The sequence below is a fragment of the Arctopsyche grandis genome, chromosome 9, assembly GCF_051622035.1.
Source record: "Arctopsyche grandis isolate Sample6627 chromosome 9, ASM5162203v2, whole genome shotgun sequence".
NCBI lineage: Eukaryota > Metazoa > Arthropoda > Insecta > Trichoptera > Hydropsychidae > Arctopsyche > Arctopsyche grandis.
Window position 1 is genome coordinate 32,747,044 of NC_135363.1, and position 22,661 is coordinate 32,769,704.

Genomic DNA, 22,661 nt, shown 5'->3' on the forward strand with positions numbered 1-22,661 from the left:
TTAATAGAAGACCCTTACATACCCATGACGGTACACCAATTGAGAATAATTAATGCGCCCTATTGTTTTATTTAACAAATTCGCAGAATCTGATATTTTTGTATGTTAAATCCCCCCCCTATGATAAACTTACTTTAGCATATTCAGATATGCTAAGCAGAAGTTATTGAGCTTTTCAAAAACAATGTTATGTTAGATGTCGTGACGTGCATCCTGTATGAATTTAATTGACACTTGAAATCACTACACGAATAAATACAGAAAAGATATGCTTTTAGAAGAATTTTATTCTCAAATATTGTAACATTTTCTATTCTCATGTAATATAAAATAAAATAATAATAAAAAAAAAACCAAAATAAAACGGTATCAATGACACAATTCTCAAAAATTCTTCAACCAAGCCGTAATAAGCACAGGCAGTAGTACACAAGTGAAAGGAACAATATAAACAACATTGTAACAAATACTGTACAAATGTTCATTTAAATCAATGGATCTGAACTTACAAGTTAAGGGTACCACGATTCATACAAACTCTAATAAGTATTTTTGCACTTTTTCTAATATATATCATATATTTATATGTATAGGAATATATTTACATCTTATGTTGTACAACGAGATTAACTCATAAGACTTATTTTTTCTTCCACTTTTTCATTCAATTTTTTACTATGCACTTTATAATATATTTATATATACAAATGACTAAATCGCAAATTAAACTCACACCTTCGTCCGATATTTCAAATCGGGTCATGCAGAGTGAGGCGACCGTCGAATCGACGCAATTATCTAAATCAAGCATTTTTACGTATGATAAAATTCATTAATCGTGTAAAAATAAAGTAAATACGCTGTATATGTATATATTACAGATACGTAAATATAAAATGCCACAAAAATTGTAAGCAATTTTTTCACTTCAATTTGCTAAACTATTACATATATTCTATACCTTTATTAGTCTTTCACAAACAGATTGACGTTGTTAAAGGTTTTTATCCTTTTAGAGAAGCTGTCGATTAAAATATCATGGGACGACAGCTCAGAATTGCTTTAGATATTTCAACGAACAGAATGTTTACAAAGCAGATTAAAATAATAATGTATATATGTAAATATAAAAGAATCTTTAATACATAAAATAAATAATAATTAAAATCACAAAATTACACACCGTTTGGTGTGTCTATAAGCGATATTTACAAAAATTTATATTTAACAATTCATTTTATACAAAACATTTTGAACATTTCCATTTATTTTCAAATACCAATTAGAAGCTCATATTGAAAAGCGATCTTTTTTTTAAAACCATTACGTGTAAAAAAAATTATATGATATATTATATATATACGTGTATGTATATACGAATACAAAATTGGCTGCATTGCATAATATATATATATTTTTATTTATACATATGCGCATGTGGTAAATGTATACATATACCTATGGGCAAAAATGCTCAAAATATACAGTGGAATCTTATTAATTGCCTCAGATTAAGGCACAGAATTTTTATACAATTTTATTTATTGCTATGGACTATTGCACTTTGTTATATATGATAAAAAATGCAATTTGATTAGATTTTTATTATTATTTTTTTGATTAAGTAAGAAAGATCAGTCACAAAACCGAATTCAGCCGCCCGATATAAATAACAGCACCAATTTCACGACAAATTGATCCATTCAGTGGTTTAGCACACGCTTTAAGTCTGCTGAATTCGGTCAAGTTTGATTAGGGTAGCCAAATTTGAACGCCGACCAATTTCACCACTTGCGTCGAGTTTCACATGTAACCAGTGACCATTTAAATGGCTGCATCGGAAGTTTTTATTAAAAGGAAATGGATGTAAATGAATTCTGGTTTCAACAAGACGGCGCCACATCCCACACAAGTCATCAAACAACCGTTACACTGCATTCAAAGTCAAAAAACCACATAAATTTCAACCGGCCTCCTTCCTTTGGTACCATTTCCTGCATAACCATTAGATCACTCAATAAAATTCGACGCAAATATAAATTTCACACAACAAACAAGTCCCCCTATTCAAAAAAAAAAAAAAAAGAAAGAAAAAAACATTTGCATAGGCGGTTTGGTTGCCGCTATTTCCACTATAAAGAATCCACTGCATTTGTTTACACGCGTAATTAAATTCATATGTAATTGTAATATTGTTTTTGCCATCCAAATTAAAATAGACTTTTTTGTCGACATTAAAAATGGCTATATGATACTTGATTTCAATATTAATCTAACATATTTCTAAAATGGCATGAAATCTAGTACGTATTATTAATTTTACTCTCGCAATATATTGCTTTCAAGTTACCTGGCAAAATAATAATAAAAAGAAGAGAAAAAAAATATGTAGAAACGATGAGCATTATAAGTATGTATAATAAGTAGAAATTCACACAAAGACTTTCTCTACGTCTCTACAATATTCAATAATAAAGTAAATATATATCACAAATTAACGTCAACGATCTATGTAATTTTAATTTTCAGATTATTATCATGCAGTAATAACTGTAATACACGTGGATACATTTCATTTGCTGTTGTTCCAGTTAAATTGTATTATTATCGATTAAGGTGTCCACACTCTCGTGAGCTAAAGAGATTAATTATTAATTTTTTTTTTTTTTTTTAATAAAACGACTACTTATGTAAATATAAGCCTTAATGGCGTTGTCGAAAGATTTAGGAATGTGCGTCCATAGGTGATTTTATCGCTAAAAAAAACGTAACGAAACAGAAAGAATAATAAATTGGATCAAATTTCACCTACTGACAGCTTTTTATACAAACAAGGAACTTATTCAATTATTTACTATTCTCTAGTTTATTATATTTAAGTTTTTATTTCATTATATTCAGACTACCCATGAAAACAAATTAAATCAACTAAATCGTTTGAAATGGAAGCCGACACAACTTTGACTGATTCAACGATTCTGTTTTAACAAAATTATCAACATACGCATAGAAATTAAGTCGATACTGCTTATATTTCAAGATTTCACTACGAAACTGTTGAGCTGTGCTGAAAATCTCGTACGTATTATATGTATATTTTTAAAAAAAGACCAAACTGCAAGTGTAAACCAAAAGACTAAATTGAAACACAAAACTTTTGGATTGGAGACAATTTTTTAACCATTTCAGAGCACTTAAAAATAATAATAAAAAAATGCACAAATTTCACTAATCAAATACAGAACTTACAGTCAGTCAACAAGAAGGTAAAAAAATTTTATTTAACAAACGTCTAATTGTAAACATCGCACACATCGTAAGTAACCATTATACCAAGACGTATTTATTATTATCAAATTACTTAATGACAAGAACGCATTTTCTATCAGCAGGAGCGTGTGTGTGTGTGTAAGTGATAATTTAACTTAGCATGGGATCTATGGGTTGATATACGGACATTGAATCTAAGATTTTGGCCACATAAGCCGCCACGTCCGGACTCGCCCTCTCGCCGCCCCTAATAAACGGATGCTCTAACAACTTGTTATACTTTGGCCTCTGATCTTCTTCTTTTATCAAACTGTAACAAAAAGACAACAATAAATATACAAAATCGTAGATATTCACACTCGTGTACATAATTTAGAATGCAACATAGTTTCACCAAGTGTTAACGAAGTTGACGAATTCAGGCGAAAAGCAGTTGCCGTTATCTCGAGGCGTTAGACGGGGAGGATCGCCTTGGACCACTTGGGACAGCTGCTCGAATACGGACGCCCAACGAGGATAGGGAAACCTTCCAGTGGCGACTTCCATCAATGTGATGCCCAAAGACCATACGTCTGACCTTACATCGTATCCGGGAACTCTTTGTGGGTCGATTCGTTCAGGCTAAAGATAACAAAATAAATCGAAAATAGTAAAAAATATCAAACATACAAAATTCAAAAAGGTCTCGGAATGTGGTTGTAATTCGTATCATCTAAACCGAATCTTTCATATTGCTTTAATTTAAATGGAACATTCAATTCAACTTGGTGTCATTTTATTGGGTGTGATTTGGGATAAATTGAGAAAAATACTTTGTATCTTAAAAAAAATTTTTGTGCATTAAACAATCTCGCATTGTGCATCAAATAAAATATTTTGGCACCTCACAAAGTGAGCATTAAAAAATATGAAACGATCATTGGAAAAATACATTTTAGCATTAGAATAGATACAAAAAGCGGCAACGTTGCAGTCTTCCGCTATTGACAACTGTCAACAGTATTTACTTTTGTTTGTGTATTACATATGAATATGAATGATGCCTCAAATCTGGAATTGACAACTGATTTCATACAGTCTCTTGTGAATTATGAAGGTCGTATTGCATAATGTCTGGTTAGTTCGTATTCAGAGCCGCACCGCACCGTCCATATGTGCGAATTGTGCAAATCACACGGCGGCCGTCCACGAATCAAAAAAAATTCTCAGGTCCCTTTTCATTATAACTAGATGTGAAACAAAAATCTAAAAGGCGTAAAAATAACACTTTTTTCAACACGTTTTGCTATCACAGCCGCCTTTTGTGTTGTTTTGAATTTTGTACTGAGAAACGATTTTCGAATGCAAACCCATACAAGGGTGTGACCATGAACAAGAAAAGTGACCGTTTTCAGTGCAATAAATTTTTTTACGACGTACAATTCTTAGAATTAGTTCAAAGCTTACAATATTTGAACGCCACTCCGATAACATTTTGTTAGCAAAAACACACATACTCAGCACCCCTGACATACAAATATAAAATCAACGAAGTTTATTACTCACAAATTTCTCCGAAAAGTATCACTCTTAGGACTCATTGAAAAAGTTATTGAAAATGGTGAAAAAGTTATTGAAAACGGTAAAAAAAAAAATAGAAAGGGGGGGGGGGGGGCAGCAAAAATATTTTTGACACAGGCGGCCGAGCTTCTCGATTCAGTTCATTGGTCATTTTAATACACATTTTATCGGCTTTTTAAATAGCAAATATTTTTATCAATGATCAAAGCAAAAATTCTAATGCAATCATTTAGTAATGTACAGAAACTTTTTTTAATGCACAAAAATTTTTTTAAATGCACATTTATTTTATAAAACGGACGTTTAAATTGTTCCCCATTTTATTTACATTTTCGGGGAACTTTCTGAAGGGCCAAAGAATAAAAGATAGTAACCGCCATATAGGGTCGGCATCCAGCGTCTTTCGTTCTAGCAATGGAATCCACCAACTTCCCCGATATTCCAAAATCGCACAATTTGATGTTGCCCCTTCTGTCCAATAGGATGTTGGACGGCTTCACATCTCTGAAAATAACGAATAAAAATCAATTTCAAACACATGACAACGTATGTATTAGCTTTGAAGTAGAGACCTGCACTGCGTACCTGTGAATGATTTTTAATTTTTCCTTGAGGTAGTTTAAAGCTTTCACAGTGGCTACGGTAATTTTGGCTATGATCGGCTCCGGTATTCGCGTCTGCAGTATTTCGTATATGAATTTGTAGAACTTGTCCAGGGACGTGTCCATCAGCTCCATGCATATCCAGCAATCGCCCTGAAACACTGTCGTGTAATATAATGTGTTTTGAAAATAGAGAACGAACACGAACACAGTGCGAGATGTTGATACACTACCTCCTTGAACAGCGCTCCGTAAAATTGGACTATGCACGGACAGTCGTTGCTCCGCATCACCACCTCCAGATCCATCAACAGCTGCTTCTGCTCCTTCTCGTCGACGGTCGATCGTATTCGCTTCACCGCCATCACTGTGCTGGTCCTGCGCACGTTTCAAAATTACAATTTGTTCCATACTATTTTCTATATACATAAATGATACAATTCGACGCAAAATCACACTCGCCTTCGGTGGACCATTTTATTGACTGCTCCAAACGCCCCTCGTCCAATTTCGCCCAAGTCTTGCAAATCCTCAGCGGTGAAATCGTAAGACTCGCCATCAGACAATTGCAGTTTGCCCGTTGAATTCATTGACTGGCACATGCGTAGACGTTCCCTGCATTAAAAAAAAAAAGTAATTGCTTCGGTGAGAATTTGATATTGCAATTTACATACATATATGCAAATGCAATATGACCAAGTTTTGAATTAGTTTATTATTTAAAAAGGATTGATCGAATGAGCAATATGCAACCTAAAAATGTACGCAGTTTGCTCTAGTATGTAGTTAGAAGTTTAACCCTTTCTGCTCAGAAATTTTTCTTAAGTACATATAATAGAATCAAATCTACAAAGAAGAAATTAATTTGACATTGGCCAAAATTAAAAAAGGTAACAAAACCAACACTCGTTTTCTTCAAGGCATTGCTCAAACGGATGCAAGTTGAAAATAAATAAATAAAAACACTAGCATATTCGGATATGCCAAGCGGAACTTTTCAAAAAAAACCGCAAAGCATCGGAATAGACGTTGTGACATACTTATATGGATTTGCTCTACTGTAGCTAAATATGTACAATCGAACTTTTTCAGAAAATTTTTAACTCTACAGTCTAAGACAGTACAAAAATTGGAAACCATTGTTTAACCCTTTGAATGCTGACCAACGCCAATCGGTGTTTTGCCAACAAGTATGTATATGACCCTGAATTACGCCGATAGGCTTTGTATTTTGAGTACGTAAAAAATAAACAAGAATACTACCCACTAAGCCTTTCCAGGTAGCATTGAAAAAAAAAAATTGCTGAGTATTTTAGATTGTGTCTTGGAATTTAGATTGTGAGCATTACATTTTAACAACAATAAAGAAGACGGAACTAGTTTTGGAAAAATACATTCATCAATAAACTTCTTTTGTTTATTTGATATTGTTGCAAGATATATTAAGAGAGTCTAAACACACATTTACAAAACTCGAAATCCTCGGCGGTAGTTATCTAGGGTTTGTTTGGATTAGCAACAATTTTTATACCTGCTTTCTATTGGATTTCTAAACACTTTCAACAGAAAAAAGGCAGCGGGCTTTCAACAGAAAAAAGGAGTCAGCACTCAAAGGGTTAAGCTTAAAATTTTAAAGTTGGTTATTTATTTGAATATAAATTTATTTTCTATTTTTCTGATCTTTACTACAATGGTTAAAATCCAATATTACGATATCCCTGACTTTGAACCTCACAAAAAAGAAAATACATATAACTTAACCCGTGCAGTGATTCTTCAGATAAAATTTTTTTTTCAATTGAAAACAGCAATCCTTAAAACTTTTACAATAATATAAAAACCGCAGTGAAAAATATTGATGAGAAATTCATACAAATTGCCGTACAATAAAACGATGAAAGAGTGTTAAAAAAACCAAATAACGCGAGATTAAGTTTATCATACAAACCAAACCACAGCACAGCACTCGGATCAAATAAAAATCAGACGACATATTGGCGTTGTCGTTATAATAAAACCAATGATTATTAATAACAGTAGACAGTAGACAAAAAATAGAGTAAAATAAAAACCATCGATTAACATGCCAACTGGATGCAATTAGTATGAGAAAGACGGCGTTAGTGCAACACAATGTACCTCAATCTATTACGATGATGGCCTGAGTTGAAACTGAAAATTTTAAAATTATCTTATCAATTACCTTATCTTATCTTACGGTTAATTTCAACCATGTGAAAATAATATACATACATATGAACTATCACGAATCTGATATCGTGATAATCTTCGCACATAGAAAGAGGATATGTCAACAATGACATTGAGGATGTGGCTGTTTACACATACTGCATGTACGTATACACAATTGACTAACCAAGTAAGAATAGAAAATCGCGTATATGCAATGCATGGGATACTCAAAGCAAGAGAATACTCCAAGTATAATTTTGTTATCCTCAACCCTTTAAATGCTGACCAAAACCGATCAGCATTTGGCCAACAAGTCCATGGGCCAAAAACGCCGATAGGCGTTGTATTTTGAACATGTACAAAGTAAATAAGAATACTACTTCTTAATAAACTTTGGTCCCTGGGAATGTGAGGAAATCTATTTCACTGGATCTCCTCGAACATTTTAACCCATTTGAACCCACGCGGTCAGTTATGAACTTACTCGATGTATGCCAGCGCGGTCATTCAAGGCATTTTACAATTTTGCGTCGTAAAATAAAGGGATCACTCAGGCCGGCCGTAAAACCTTTCGTTACGCTTGGTTAGATGTTGGTGATGAATTTTAAGAAAGTCACACGAAATTAAATCAGTTCCTTTTGGAGTTTTGAGGGAATAACATCGAGCGCTTTTCGACTTGCAGATATGTCGAAGAGAAAACATACGTAAGTTTTTTATTTTTACATATTTTTTATATATCTTTATGTTTCTAATACAATAGGACTTATTGTATAATATGCATAAGAGAAATTGCGTTTATATATCTCATATTCCTGAAAAAAAAAATCAAAAGTCGACGGAGTCGTATATGACTCCTTGGGATATTGACACATATTTTTTTCCAGAGAATGCAATTTTACTACTGCAGAGATACGGGAAGAAATTGATAATTGGGACGAGTCTCAACTTCCGGATTCCACATACATACATATTACCACCCCTGGAAACTGATATTCGGTTAAAGAAAAAAGTAGGGTGGAAAACAATCAACCATTTAGTATAAATATGTATAATAAATATATGGGTGGGGTTGATCAAATGGATAACCATATTTCTAACTATAACATAAGTATTAGAGGGAAAAAATGGTACATGCCTATTCTGTTTTGGAACATCGATGTAGCTGTGAATAACGCTTGGATTCTAAGCAAAAGTTTTGGTTGTAAATTTGATAAATTAGGATTTATCAGACAGGTAACAGAGACGTTGTGCAAGTGTTATGGTCAAAAACGAAAACAATTGGTCCCATTCAGACCCGGCAAAGTTAATCAAAATCAAAAGGAAGTTGGAAGACATTTGATATTGGTCAAACAGAAAAGGAGAAATTGTGGACACTGTAAAAATAAAACGTTTTCCGCTTGTGATAACTGTGAAATTCCATTGCATGACAAATGTTTTGTACCGTATCATAATAATTAATTATTTTGTCTTCATGTATTTTGTTTTTACGACTTTTGAACCCAAAATCTCGTTTATGACATTTCTTCTTTTAAAAGGGTGCACCCTTTTTTTTGTTGACGATGTGTATATGTCACAATATATGTACCTACGTGTGTTATGTTATGCGATTTGAAAATATCATTTTATCGAAGAGATGCGTGTTTGTTATTTTTAAAATTAATTTTATAAATTTCTTAACAATAAAATTACAAATAACCAGTGAGAAACTATTATAACTGATTATGTGACTCCATTGTGATTTGTTTTATTTTAAAAAACATGTTTCATTAGCCCCAAAGGTCGTTCACGACACCACCTTGAAAAAAATTAAAAATGTTGAAAAATCAATTAATTATCCATCCCTATCCTATAAAAAATATTTGCCATGAAATAACTCAAAGATTTTGGAAAATAAACGAAAAAATAGTCCTGGGCACATGGGACATGTGTTTTCACGCGAGCTCTGGGTTCAAATGGGTTAAGCCGTCATCAAATTACTCTAAATGGTTTCAAATCCTCACTTAGATCTATTCCCTCTGGAGTCCCACAAGGGTCGCATTTAGGTCCCTTATTTTTCTTCCTCTATATTAATGACATTTCATATATCTTTAAACACTCTTTTATACTTATTTACGCTGATGACACAAAAATTTATAAGCCTATTTATACTATAGACGATTCTTATAAACTGCAAGAAGATTTGCTATATATTGTTTAAATAACGAACTTTTTCTAAATCCTGAAAAATGTTTATCATAAATAAATCTATTATCACTTATAATTACCATTTAAACCATTCAATTCTAAATACATCCTCTTTTATTAGATATCTTAGTGTAATTCTTAATAATAAACTCGATTACTTTGAACATATTTCCTTAATTACTAATAAAGCATATACATCTCTTGGATTCCTACTCTGCTCAACTAAAACCTTTAATGATCCTCATGTACTCAAATTAGTTTATTTTTCATTGGGAGTATTGATGAGTCACTCTAGTCACAAACATGTTCGTTAGTAATTCAATATAATACATAAATATATCTAATAAATAATTATTCAAAGAATAAAAATAAATATCTATGTCCAAAATATATTTTAATAAATAAATCCCTGCAGCATTTTTTCTTCATTTTCCTTTTTCTAAGTTAATCAGGATAGTTTCAATTTTACATACATGCATGTTGTTTTTTTTTCATAAACAGAAAATAAAAATATATTTTTTGCATTCACCACCCCCCACTCGACCCGTAATGGCCAATTACATTTCGTTTCAGTTTCGCATTGCATTTTGGTCAAGAAATACAACATTTTTCGTGCGTATAGCGGTCGGTAGAATTTGACTTATTTTTTGTTAGTTTTGAATTGGTGTTTCGTATTTTGAAATATTTACATGAATAAAATTTTAATATAAAATACGTAGGTTGTTGATATTTATATTTTTAATTTATTTATGGAATACGTATATATATTTTATATTAATGGAAATTTATATTTTTTACACGATAAAAGTAATTGTCAACGTCATGTTATATTATTCACAAGATGGGCAAGTGCATCATTAAAAATTGCACAATGCATTCAAAAACACGGGATACATTTTTATAAGTAAAATTGATCTGATTGTATTCCGCGCGTTGTAGCGTAGTTACGGAGACGTACCTCGTAATATTGACACATTTTATTTATTCGCAAGAGCCCTTCTATTATTATAACATTTTTCTGCGTTTATCTCTATGTTAAAAATCGACCATCGTCCATTACTGTTTATTATTATTTAAATAAAAAAATCGGTTTGTTCGTTCATAGAGAGCGGGTCGTTAAATATTTTCAATTGAAACTTTTCGACAACGTGAACTGAAATGAACATCAATGTGGTTAAAACATATCATTTTAAAAATGGTGAAATATCATTTGGTTTAGTTCCAAAAACAAACACATGAGGCGCCACTCTCTGCTTTGCTCATTTCACGAACTAAACAATGAATCTTGCATATTACGTGAAATTGCACCGCTCACAAACAAATCATTTTCATCAACTGAGCACTTTCACGAATTGATTGTAGCATATATATGTACACGCAGTATGTATAAATGGCCACATTCAAAACTGAATACGACAAATGTATTGAGAATATACCGTGCGTTGGCGTCGGGTAGAACGTCCGGTATGGGTCTTGTCCTGCCGCGTCTGGAGCTCGAGTTTGGATTTTCATTTGAGTTTCCCGTAAACGGTTGAAATCCACTGACGGGTGGCGGGATTACCGGTACGCCGCCTCCCGGGTTGAAGGACAGAGTCAGCTTATTTCGTTTATCCGTTATGGGTTCAATGTTTCTGCGATTTGTTTGGAAGTCTAACTGAAGTGGCGTATGACGACTGTGGCCTGAAACAAACATAACGTGTCAAATTATATTATTTAACCATTTTTCAAATTTTAACCCCCTTACTGATAAGATTATGTCATTTTATATTATCTTAACTAGTTAGTTTTTAATTGTATGTATTTCAAAATTGCATCACAAAGTATTGAAATTAATCTCCTTAATGAAATTAATACCTAAACATTGTATTTTCTACTAAATGCTAAAAATATGAGGTCTCTATTGGTCCTTTTGAATATTTGAACTTTTTCAATTCCTGGGACTACGAGTTGCTACTCTGGATCATTCATTTTATGTATTATATACTAAGCGACACATATGTGTAATATATTATAATACATATTCTAGATTCATTTGAAATGTGGTGCTGGAGACAGAACATCTCCATCCTCAAAGAGTTAGCAGTCTCAAAGAGACTCTATAATATGTAGAAAAAGACTTCTTTCATACTTTGGCCATATGGCCAGGAAGAATGTGGAGTCTAGAAAGGCTGGTAGTCACCGGAACGCTGGAGGGAAGGCGAGCAAGAAGACGGTCTTCCAGGAGATGGTCTGACCAAATCAAAGAACTGACGGGATCGTCCCTTTAACTTGGCACAGAACTCGGAGAAGTGGAGGCAGATTATTAATCGTATCCAAGATAACATCAATGACCACGACGCTCAGCATCGAGCAAGCGAATGAAAAGAAAAGATTATATTAACATGAAAAGATTAAAGTTGCAAAAATAAATTTATTTTAAATAATTTATTAAAAATCTAATTTCCAAGAATTCTGCAATCATTTTATGTTATTTATTTGTTTTTTTCGGAGTGTGGTCATATGTTTTTACATTTTTTACTTCATCTCATCATCATCTACAACCATTCACCATCCACCACTGGATGAAGATCTTTCCAACACATTTCCACTTTCGTCTCTGTTTTGCGCAACTCTCATTCATATCAACTAAGGCTTCCAATCCCGGGATCCCAGTTTTTTCTGGTACCGCAAATCCCAGTACTTAAACTACTATGAATACAGGGATTACGGTGCTGGCAGAAATTTATTTAAAAATAATAGGAAAAAACATTATATAATAAATAATGAGTCAGAGTCCATTTGTTTGCTCTGAGCGTTTCGACGCCGGCTCGCCATTTCCACGAAATGGTATGAACGGCCAGAATAGTGTCGCAGATTTTGTGCCCAACTGAAATGATATTTGAAGCACATATTGAATTTTTTCTTTTTATGAGACCTATTCAAGATCGAACATGATCCATTGTTTTGAGCTAAATAAATCATCAATAATAAACATGGTTGTTAGCATGTTCAAATCGTTAGATGATACTTCAGAGCGAGATATAGAAATAATAGACAACGACATAGAGGAAGTCAGTTTTTTTTTTAATAGATATGTAACTGAACAATTTTTTCTTATACATTAAATTTCCCAGTGCTAGCACCGGGATCTTGAGATCGAAAATTCCCAGCACTGTAATTCCGGTGCTTTCCCAATTTCGTCTATCCATCTTCGTTGCAGTCTTGATGTTACCTTTTTACATTCTCTCGAGTACTATTCTAGCATCTTTTTTGTCCACCTTTAGACCAATCTTCTAGCCTTACATACATACATATATAGAAGTATCGATAGATGAAGTTTGCTCTGTTACACCTGAGCAAATTAAATGTTAAATTTTGCCAACAATATTGAAAATTATTCAAAAAATTCAGACACCAAGATCTTCTTTCCACCTGCGCTTGTGCAATAAATAAAACCCAGCGCACAATCGAGACAATGTTTTACACTGTAATAAAAAAGTCGTCTCTGATTGGCTGCACTGGTCAAAGACGCTTGTTATTGGTCGGTCGATAAATAACATTATTTTTTTCGATTCAAATATAAATTTAATAAAAAAAACAAATGAAGATTTTTTTTTCATGGTTTTCATTTAATTTCCATTCGCCGATCGAAGATGAGTAGTATCACTAGTTTTATTCGCGGGTCCGAAACACCTGCCTCTACTAATCGTGGTAATTGTTTCGACCGGTAGGTAGATATAGAGATGTTGTGCAAAAGTCATCGATCTGTGACAGGAACATAGTACAGTGAGAACGAATGAATGGAGAGGGAAAGAGATAGAGATAGAGATGGAGATGGAGAGGGGGTGTGTCCGGTGTTTTGACATTTGACAGCCGGCGATCGATCGAGGGGGGGCGTGTTGAAGGGGGGAGTGGGGGGGGAGACAGAGGTTCAGAGACGCGCATACCTTGGTCTGAAGAATGCGAGTGTGAATGTGAATGCGAATGCGAGTGCGAGTGCGGGTGCGAGTGGCCATGTCCATGTCCGTGTCCGTGTCCATGTCCCTGGCCTTGGCCCTGGCCCTGTCCTTGTCCGTCAGCCATGGCCGCTGCGAAGCGGGCGGGGTGGAGTGGGGTGGGGTGAGGTGGGGTGGGTGGGGGTGGGGCGGGAGAGGGGCGTCGCTGGCCGGAGCGAGGGGCGCGAAGCGACTCTCGCAATGGGAGTGGGTAGGGTGGGGTGGGGTGGGGTGGGCGGGTGGGTGTCGAGCGCGGGATTGTCGGGGGTCGTCTCCTGTCGAGACCCTCAGAAGCGCGACATGTTTGCGAAGAGCGGCAGCCGACCGAAACCGACGCGACACGAACACTGAAGACTGACGTCTGGCGTTTGCCGATGGACGATGGACGATGGACGAACGGTCGCTTTAGTCTCCACCGATCGGCCACTTCACCACCGCAGCCCCCGCTACTGCCACTGCAACGACACACACACACTCCCGCACGCACACGCGCATCGCCCCTAACACCGCCTTTGCCAGCCATCACTTATTTCTTTTTTATTGGTTACACGACAATTGGTGCAAGTCCAAAAGGTTCAACGACAAAATGTACCCAAAAATTAGTGCACTGACAAAATGTACCCGCGACAAAATTTTCACGCGACAAAATGTCCACGGAAATAATGTTCAAGCGACAAAATGTTCAAAAATCCTAAATTTTTAAAGTTAATTATAAATTATTATTATTTTTCAATTTAAATAAGTAAATATTGGATACGGTTGAGAACACCTGTCATTTACACTAATTTAATAACGCCCGCTTTGTATACGATAAAAAGTAAATTATTCATTTGAAATAAAGAAAATTTTGGAGACGGTTGAGAAGCCCTGCCATATAAACTAATTCAATGTAATGTGCAATTCATACGTTTAGAAAGTTTTTTTTTTCAATTTAAATAAGTAAATATTGGATACAGCTAAGAACCCCTAACATTTAAACTAATTCAATGACATCTTAAAATGATATTCAATGAGTCACAATGACATTCGCTTAAAATGTAATTCTTCAATTTAAATAAGAATATGTTGGTGCGTTTGAGAACACCTGTAATTTATACTAATTTAATAACATCCGCGATCTATACGATAAAAAGTACCATATACATCGATAAATATAATACAATAAAAAGTTACTTTTTCCATTAAAATAGGAAAATTTAGAATTTTTGAACATTTTGTCGCTTGAACATTATTTCCGTGGACATTTTGTCGCGTGAACATTTTGTCGCGGGTACATTTTGTCAGTGCACTAATTTTCGGGTACATTTTGTCGTTGAACCTTTTGGACTTGCACCAATTGTCGCGTCCCCTTTTTTATTATTTTAAATACATTTTTTTTTAAATTTCTCCTTCTAATGCCAAATCCGTCTACCTCATGGGACCGAAAGTGAAAAGGTCGAAAAAGCAAATATCGGAAGGCAAAGATCGAAAATCGAAAGATCTTAAGTCGAAAGATAAAAAAAGGGTGCATGGTAAACGGTACTATGTATATATAATATATATATATCAGTGGCATGCGGTGAAATTATCTCTCTTTTCGTCATACAGCCTTGTTTAATGTGCGCGCGCAGAAAACGGGAGGAAAAGCCTATTCCTCTTGTTCCTGTTGTATCCGGCTCGCGCAAATTAAGTAAGGATATACGACGGGGAGAGAAAGACTTTTACCGCACGCCACTGATATATGTATATACTAACCGTTTTTCATATGTATGCATGATAAACGAATATTTTCGACTTTTTCACGGTCACCCCATAGGCAGATATCGTTTATGGCCTGTGCAAATTCCTCCCCATCATGGGCAAGCCGAAATAACTTTTCGAGACCGAGTCCCATCCATGACCTGATGTTCCGGAGCCAAGAGAGCTTCTTTCTCCCAAGCCACCGCTTGCCTTATATTTTCCCTTCTATGATTGTTTGTAGACGGTGATATTTGAGGCCGCGAATAATGTGACCAAAGTATTCCATCTTACGGTGCTTCACCGTGTCAAGAAGCTCTCTCTTTTTATGAAGAAGCTGGAGGACTGTTTCGTTTCTTACATGCTCCTTCCACGAGATCTTTAGCATCCTCCGGTAACACCACATTTCAAATGATTCTATTCTGTTCATGGATACCCATTGATGTATAATACACTAGATCCGCCCTCACATCTTATACTAGTCTCCCTTTTGGCGCATACAAAATACATGGCTCATGCACAGTTTCTACCTGCACAGTAGGTACCGCTGCGTTGTAGGGAAAAACACCATTTTTTCCCAACTTCCCCGCTAGTTAAACCCCCCGCACCCCTCAGTTAGTGAAGACAAGATCTCCGACCAAAATCACACGTCAGGGCCCATCTATGTGTATTACACATCAATGTGGATGCCACTAACAGCGTCCATATATACAAATATAGATAGTATACATATGTGGACTCTGAAGACCAGGATGATCAGCCGCATCGAAGCTTTTGAGATGTGGGTCTACAGGTGTATGCTGAAGAGCCCGTTGACCAAAAACATATCAAATGAAGCTGTTCTCGGCACGATAGGAAGAGGTAGAGAACTCTTTTCTATCATCAAGCGGAGAAAGATGAAGTACCTCGGACACATGATACGGGGTCCAAAATACGAATTTCTCCATTTGATAACCATGGGAAAAATAGAAGGTAAAAAATGGATTGGCAGGAAAAAGTTATCTTGACTTCGAAACATGCGCATGTGGACCGATATTTATTTATTTATTTTATTAAATTTTGTACCAAGAAGGCCTTACAAGTAAACCCCAATGCGCCTTCCTGGCCAATTACAAACAATACAGCATTTTTATTATACAAGTCGCTTAACTACGAGACACCGAAAACTCGCAAATTAACGAGACATCTAATTGTACATTAATCATACTCAAATATTGGTGACATAGTAGGTAGGAAGGTTTCTAGCCAATTTAATTAGGAACCGTTTCAGCTATGAAATCAGAAAAATTGGCAAACTCTGATAGGAAACGATCGAACTGGAGTCACAAATATCCAAGTCTGACCAGCAGCATTACAGAAAATACTCAGAATGAATTCTTTTCAATCAATTTCAAAAATTCAAAAATAAATAAATAAATTTGAAGGGTCCGATTTTGCGTAAAATCGTGACAAAAATATACAAAGCACTGCAAATATCGAATCCACACTGGGTATCTCCCCCAATATTGAAAGTGCTTTATCTCTCGTGTGTAGGGGGCTTTAAATACGTTTGAATAATATCTAAAAAAAAATACCATTTTCTGCCTTCAATGCATGTTTTTTCTTTCATAACTATTAACATAACATAAGATATAGAATGTGGGAAATATTTTGTTTTAAAAATTCTAAAATAAATCCATCCGTCTCCCTAAAAAGTGTCTGAAACTATTATTTACTCTCGATGGCCTTGGGAACGCTATCGACAGATGGCGCAGTCTCACTGCTGTGCTCAAATTCGACAAATCGGTGTTCGCGCTTTGAATACGCAATTCAATACGCCTGATTATTTTTTTTTTGTTTATTTATTGCAAACGATGGCGTTTGTAAACCTCAAATCAATATTTCATTTAGTGCACAACGAAGAAACGACTGCTTGTTTTTTTACAAATGTAAAACATACCCATGTATTGCCTGCTTCCAATTGTCGACTGGTGTATAGAGATACATATGTATGTACCAAATGGGAAAATTAACTGAAACAACGAACGAACCGGAACATTATGGATTCATATCTGGACGAATTTATCTAGCAAACGAACAGGGCTCAAAATGGACGGGAAATCCAGAAACGTAGCGCTCCCTCTCGTAAAAATCCAATTTAGCGAACGTATCAAGTAAATCACTAATGATTAATTTGAGAAAACTTGACACACCACACACAAAGATGTGGATCTATTATGAATATACATATATGTACATACATATGTATAGGTACATATGGAGACTTTTGAAGATACTCTTCTTCGAACAGTGGCTCATTGAGCTTATATTCTTCCCCCGGGCTTTCTCAAACATTCGAAAAAAAATTTAAATTGAACAAAGGGATAATATTTTATTTCTGATTAAGAAATATTTATTGGAAATCAAAAAAAAATTACACAGGGGCGCAAATTTTTCCTTTTACCTCGGGTGACCAAACGTCTAGGAACATATAATGTACATACATATATACACTTAATATGTATATTATAAAAATGAATGTCTGTTTGTATGTCAGTCTCGTATAGGCTCCTAAACCACTCAACCGATTACGATGGAATTTTCAGGATTTGTTGAATGCATGTCCGGGAAGCTTACTGTAAAAAAAAATCGCCCAAAAACGGGAACGTAAACGGTGAATACCGGGTTTTTTTAATTTACCGGTAATTACCGATGGTGAACGAACCGATACTTTTGGTTTATTCGGGCAAAAACTTGACTATGACGGACAATTTACATACAATTTACAATGTCCAAGAACAATTTCCAATTTACAATTTCCAAGAATGGCAACCGATAGCAAATTATGAAAAGTCATTTTCATAAAAAAGTGTATTTTCAAAAAGTCTATTTTTAAAAGTGTATTTCTCGAAAAGTATATTTTCAAAAGCGATTATTTCAACAACGAATATCCACTCCATGTTTTAGAAGAAAAATTGAATTTTTATCTTCTTGGCTAACCAGATTTTTCAACATTTTTACGATCTCAATTGTCGTTCAGTCTGGATAATTGAGGTGGCATAAAAGGTAAATGTAAGGAGTCACTAAAATTATTGGCCGCGCTAAAGTCGTTAACCACTTACATAATACATATATATGTACATAAGCTAAATAGACCAAGCTAGATATGTATGTATGGAATAAAAACTCTTAAATAGCCCTTGAACTCGAATGAACTATTTGAATATCCCCATTATTACTGTTAGTTATTACTATTGTAAATAAAACTTTCACTATATCTACAATTACATAAGTACATATATCCTAAAGCTAAACAGACTTTACCATTGTCAATTCAATTGCGTTCCATCTTACCTAATGTGTATTTAAATTTGTAGATAACTTTATGCGACAACCGCCACCGATTCTCTTTAAAATATTTTAATTTAAACAATAGTTTCTCACGCATATATACAGAACGAACTAAAAGTAACGGAATGATTCGTTTCGTCTGTGGTATTCTCATCGTTTAGTGAAAATATCATTTCTGTGGTAAATTTTGATAAATGGTCTCTGTAAGAGTCAGAGTCAAACTGAAATCTTTAAATAAAATAATTATAAAAAGATGCTATAATTTTTTTTTTAAATACCCGCTTTCAACAAAAATCATTGCAAATATTTTTTAAAAAAGATAATAATACTACTGTATTGTATTTTTAATCCTTAAATGACAGTCGATACATGCATATGTATGTATATATGTTACAGTGAAAGTATATTACTAGTGAAAATATATTTTCACCAATTCAAACAATGAATTTACAACGTTTAACTTTATAAATTTAAACCTAACAACCAAATCTTAAATGAATATGGCCAACTCTTACTTAACCTAACTTATCCTAATCTTAAATGAATAAATTTATTTATTGCGTACCAATTTGAACTTGTGCAGAGGGCAACTAAGGAATTATGCAACGGGCTTGAATTTTTTGATGAATTAGGCAATTTTTGTCTACTTCAAGTACTGGGCAATTTCACAAATTCACAAATAAATTGTTTTTTATTTTATTACTAGCTGAACCCAGCATGCGTTGCAATGCCACAATAACGCATGCAATTCCCGTTTCCATTCCCGTTCCCATTCCCGTTTCAAGCTATGGTTGGAGCTCAACAAACGTCTTTTCAAAGCCATGTCGTCATAAACCAACTGGTAACGTGGTTACCAACGAACACATTTCCTTGACTACACAATGGCGCTTCAAACTTTCGCGTCGGTAAAATCGTAATTACGAATATTATTATTAAGAGGTTTTTTCCCGTTTATTTTCACAGTAATCTTCCCGGACATGCATACAACAAATCCTGAAAGTTCCATCGTAATCAGTTTAGTGGTTTAGGAGCCTATTCGAGACACACAGACAGACATATATAGATAATGTAGATTATTTTAATTCAAAAGGTAACAAAGCTTCTCCACTACTTACGGCCCGATCTGTGTAAAGTAAGCGACAGACACGTGAATGCCATTTAAATTCTAAAAAGAAAAGTGAAAGCAATTTGACCACTATCGACGACGATTTTTATTACGTGCAAGTGCACTCGTAAATACCCATTTAAAATTAAAATATATGTACACACGTAGGTACCGTACAGTCTGCACATATCAAATATTTGAAATCTGTTAGCGAATGCATATGTATGTCACAGATAATTAAGCTTCCGTTAAGTGATAATTTGTAGGATGTGACTTTTTCCCGATAAGGAACGAGAACGGCGAAGATGAATCTGTTCGCGGACTGTGCGTAAGAATTTCAGGGTCGTGCCGAGTATTCGGCGATGGAGGCGGCTGCCGGGGGCGGCCACTCGGAACGGGGCGCCATTTTGTTGATTAATTCTATTTCGTCACACAAAAATAGGCCATATTTTGCATTCGGCCCACCGCACCGCTACCAAGTGCTTCGGATGGTCGACCGTTCGATTGTACTAAACGACAGCGACTTAACTATTGCTATAAATGGCGAGCAGAGTGTTTTTATCGACACATTAATAATAATTTAATGCGTGACCAAATAAAATTTGCACTCAAGGACGTTCGCCGCCATTTTCGGTAGCGCTGGGTCTCTAATTTCTGTATCATTGTTTTTGCTAATGAATTCAAAATTATTCTGCTTAGCTCTAATTGTCGTTCAGTTAGTCACAGCTGCTAAAATTTTCATCTTAGGATCCAATTGAATCTCATCCACCCAATCATCGTATCGCTCACATGCAACAAGAGTGTCACAACTCAAAATCTATTGAGTATATAAAGTTATATTCTAATAAAACCTTCAAGTTAAGTTAAATTTTAGTTTGTGGTTAAGCTGTATACTACAAAATTTTCCATTATTAACTCCTTTTTCTAAATTTTTACCCGTCAAAGCAACGAAAAGTAATTTGGCTAGTTTATTAATGACCATTTGCATACATATTTGTAATGAAATACAGACCATATATACACAAGTATATTTGTTTCTATACACTTACATTATAAATTTGACAAAATTCTAACTGACTTCAATATTTTATATGAAATGCAAACTTTCTCCACATTGTGAAACTCTGACTTCTCACAGCTTAGAATGTCTACACTGGCCCTTTTAAAAGTAATTAGTAGAGGTAGGATAGTCACAGTGCTATCCATTGTTCGGCAAACCTTTAACAATGCAATTACAACCTTTGGACAATACACGGCCACCTCAGGCTCCGGTGACTAGTAATTAGCCATGCCAGCTAGGCAAAATTCGATGGTTGGACTTTTGCTTAGCAACGGGAGGTGAGCTGACCTCGATCGAAAAGAGTTTATTCTGAGTATATCAATAATGTAGAGTAATGCTGCTGGTCAGACTTGGATATTTGTGACTCCAGGTCAATCGTTTCCTACCAGAGTTTGCCAATTTTTCTGATAATCATTGTTGAAACGGTTCCACAATTAAAAATTGGCTAAAAACCTTCCTACTTACTATGTCATCAATATTTGAGTATGATTAATGTATAAGTTCTATTGATAACTGGCTTACCTCGATAAAATAAACGAATTTTTGTTATTAATCCACAAGAATAGTCGAAATATGATTTTTCTAAGTGGAATTTTATTTAATTCTCATATAAAGATAATTTAATATATTATCCCTATTAATTAAATTCAGATTCATGTAAATACTAGTAAGAGCTTTTTGCTCGGAATTTTACCGATTTCAAGTTCAGCACACTTCCAATTAACCCTTTTAAACGAAAACAAAAAATAGTGTGGTCAGAACACTATCCCAATAAACATGTTTCAATAGAAAAAACTCAATATAAAATGGTATTAACAGTAAGAAAAAATTCCAAGTGAAAATACGTACTTTTGACTTTTGAACTGGACGACTACTTAGACATCCTAACAACACTTAGACAGCCAATCAACATTTTTTATTACCAGATTCGTGTTTACTGGGTATAGATCTATAATAAAAGTCATATCTCGTCTCTGAACCATTTTTCATGTCGAGCATATAAGCCCAGAGCGAAAAACGTGAATTTTGTATTTTCATCGACCTAGTGAAAAACTTGGTCGTATCTCAAGTGAACGAAATTTTTGTTGAGATAAATCGATTGGTTGGAGGCACAAGATATTATTTAAAATTAATGAAATTTCTTTTTCATCGTTCCCTTGATACGACAAAAATTTCCCACTAGGTCCATCGATGAAAATCCAAAATTCGTGTTTTTCGCTTCGACCTAATGTATACGTATATTATATGTACTTATGCGGTTGTATGGGAATGCTCTTAATCACTTTAACGTGTTAGGCTAATCGTTAAATGTGAAGGTGGTGGGTAAGTACATAGGTATGTACCTACATACATATGTATTTAGATACTAAGGCATTTTCTAAAATGGTGATTTCCACGCACAATTCCACTTTGTCTAATACGCAATATATAATGTGCAAAAGGGGACGAGCCGAGGTGCCAAAAGTAAACGATACCATCGCGTTTTTCAAAAGTCCCACACGTCAAAATGTTAAAAACATTAAATCAAAGGTCATCATCAATGGAAAAAGGTGTTCGGAAATATCTCACAGCAACTTATCGATATGCAAATCGAATGGTGAACGTCCAATCGCATATAATTAGTTGCGCAACATGTTAATTTTATATGTCTCAAACAAACAAAAAAG

The 22,661-nt window shown here is 34.6% G+C and overlaps 2 protein-coding genes across 3 annotated transcripts in view; both read right to left on the minus strand.

Annotated features, from left to right (window-relative positions):
* The window catches only part of LOC143916579 (uncharacterized), a 590,438-nt gene that overhangs the window by 163,535 nt on the left and 404,242 nt on the right, over positions 1–22,661 (minus strand). The gene's annotated exons all lie outside the window — the stretch shown is intronic.
* Positions 1,547–14,305, minus strand: LOC143917014 (dual specificity mitogen-activated protein kinase kinase 4-like). Of its 2 annotated transcripts, none has more exons than XM_077438375.1 (8): positions 13,736–14,305; positions 11,246–11,489; positions 5,895–6,047; positions 5,666–5,810; positions 5,416–5,585; positions 5,205–5,334; positions 3,665–3,891; positions 1,547–3,580 (listed from the first exon to the last, which is right to left on the minus strand). In XM_077438375.1, exons 1-8 carry the CDS (start codon positions 13,869–13,871, stop codon positions 3,421–3,423), a joined length of 1,365 nt encoding a protein of 454 aa, XP_077294501.1. In that variant the 5' UTR covers positions 13,872–14,305; the 3' UTR covers positions 1,547–3,420. The 2 variants fall into 2 exon arrangements, with proteins under 2 accessions (XP_077294501.1, XP_077294500.1); XM_077438374.1 differs by having other exon boundaries at positions 1,619–3,580; positions 5,663–5,810; positions 13,736–14,298.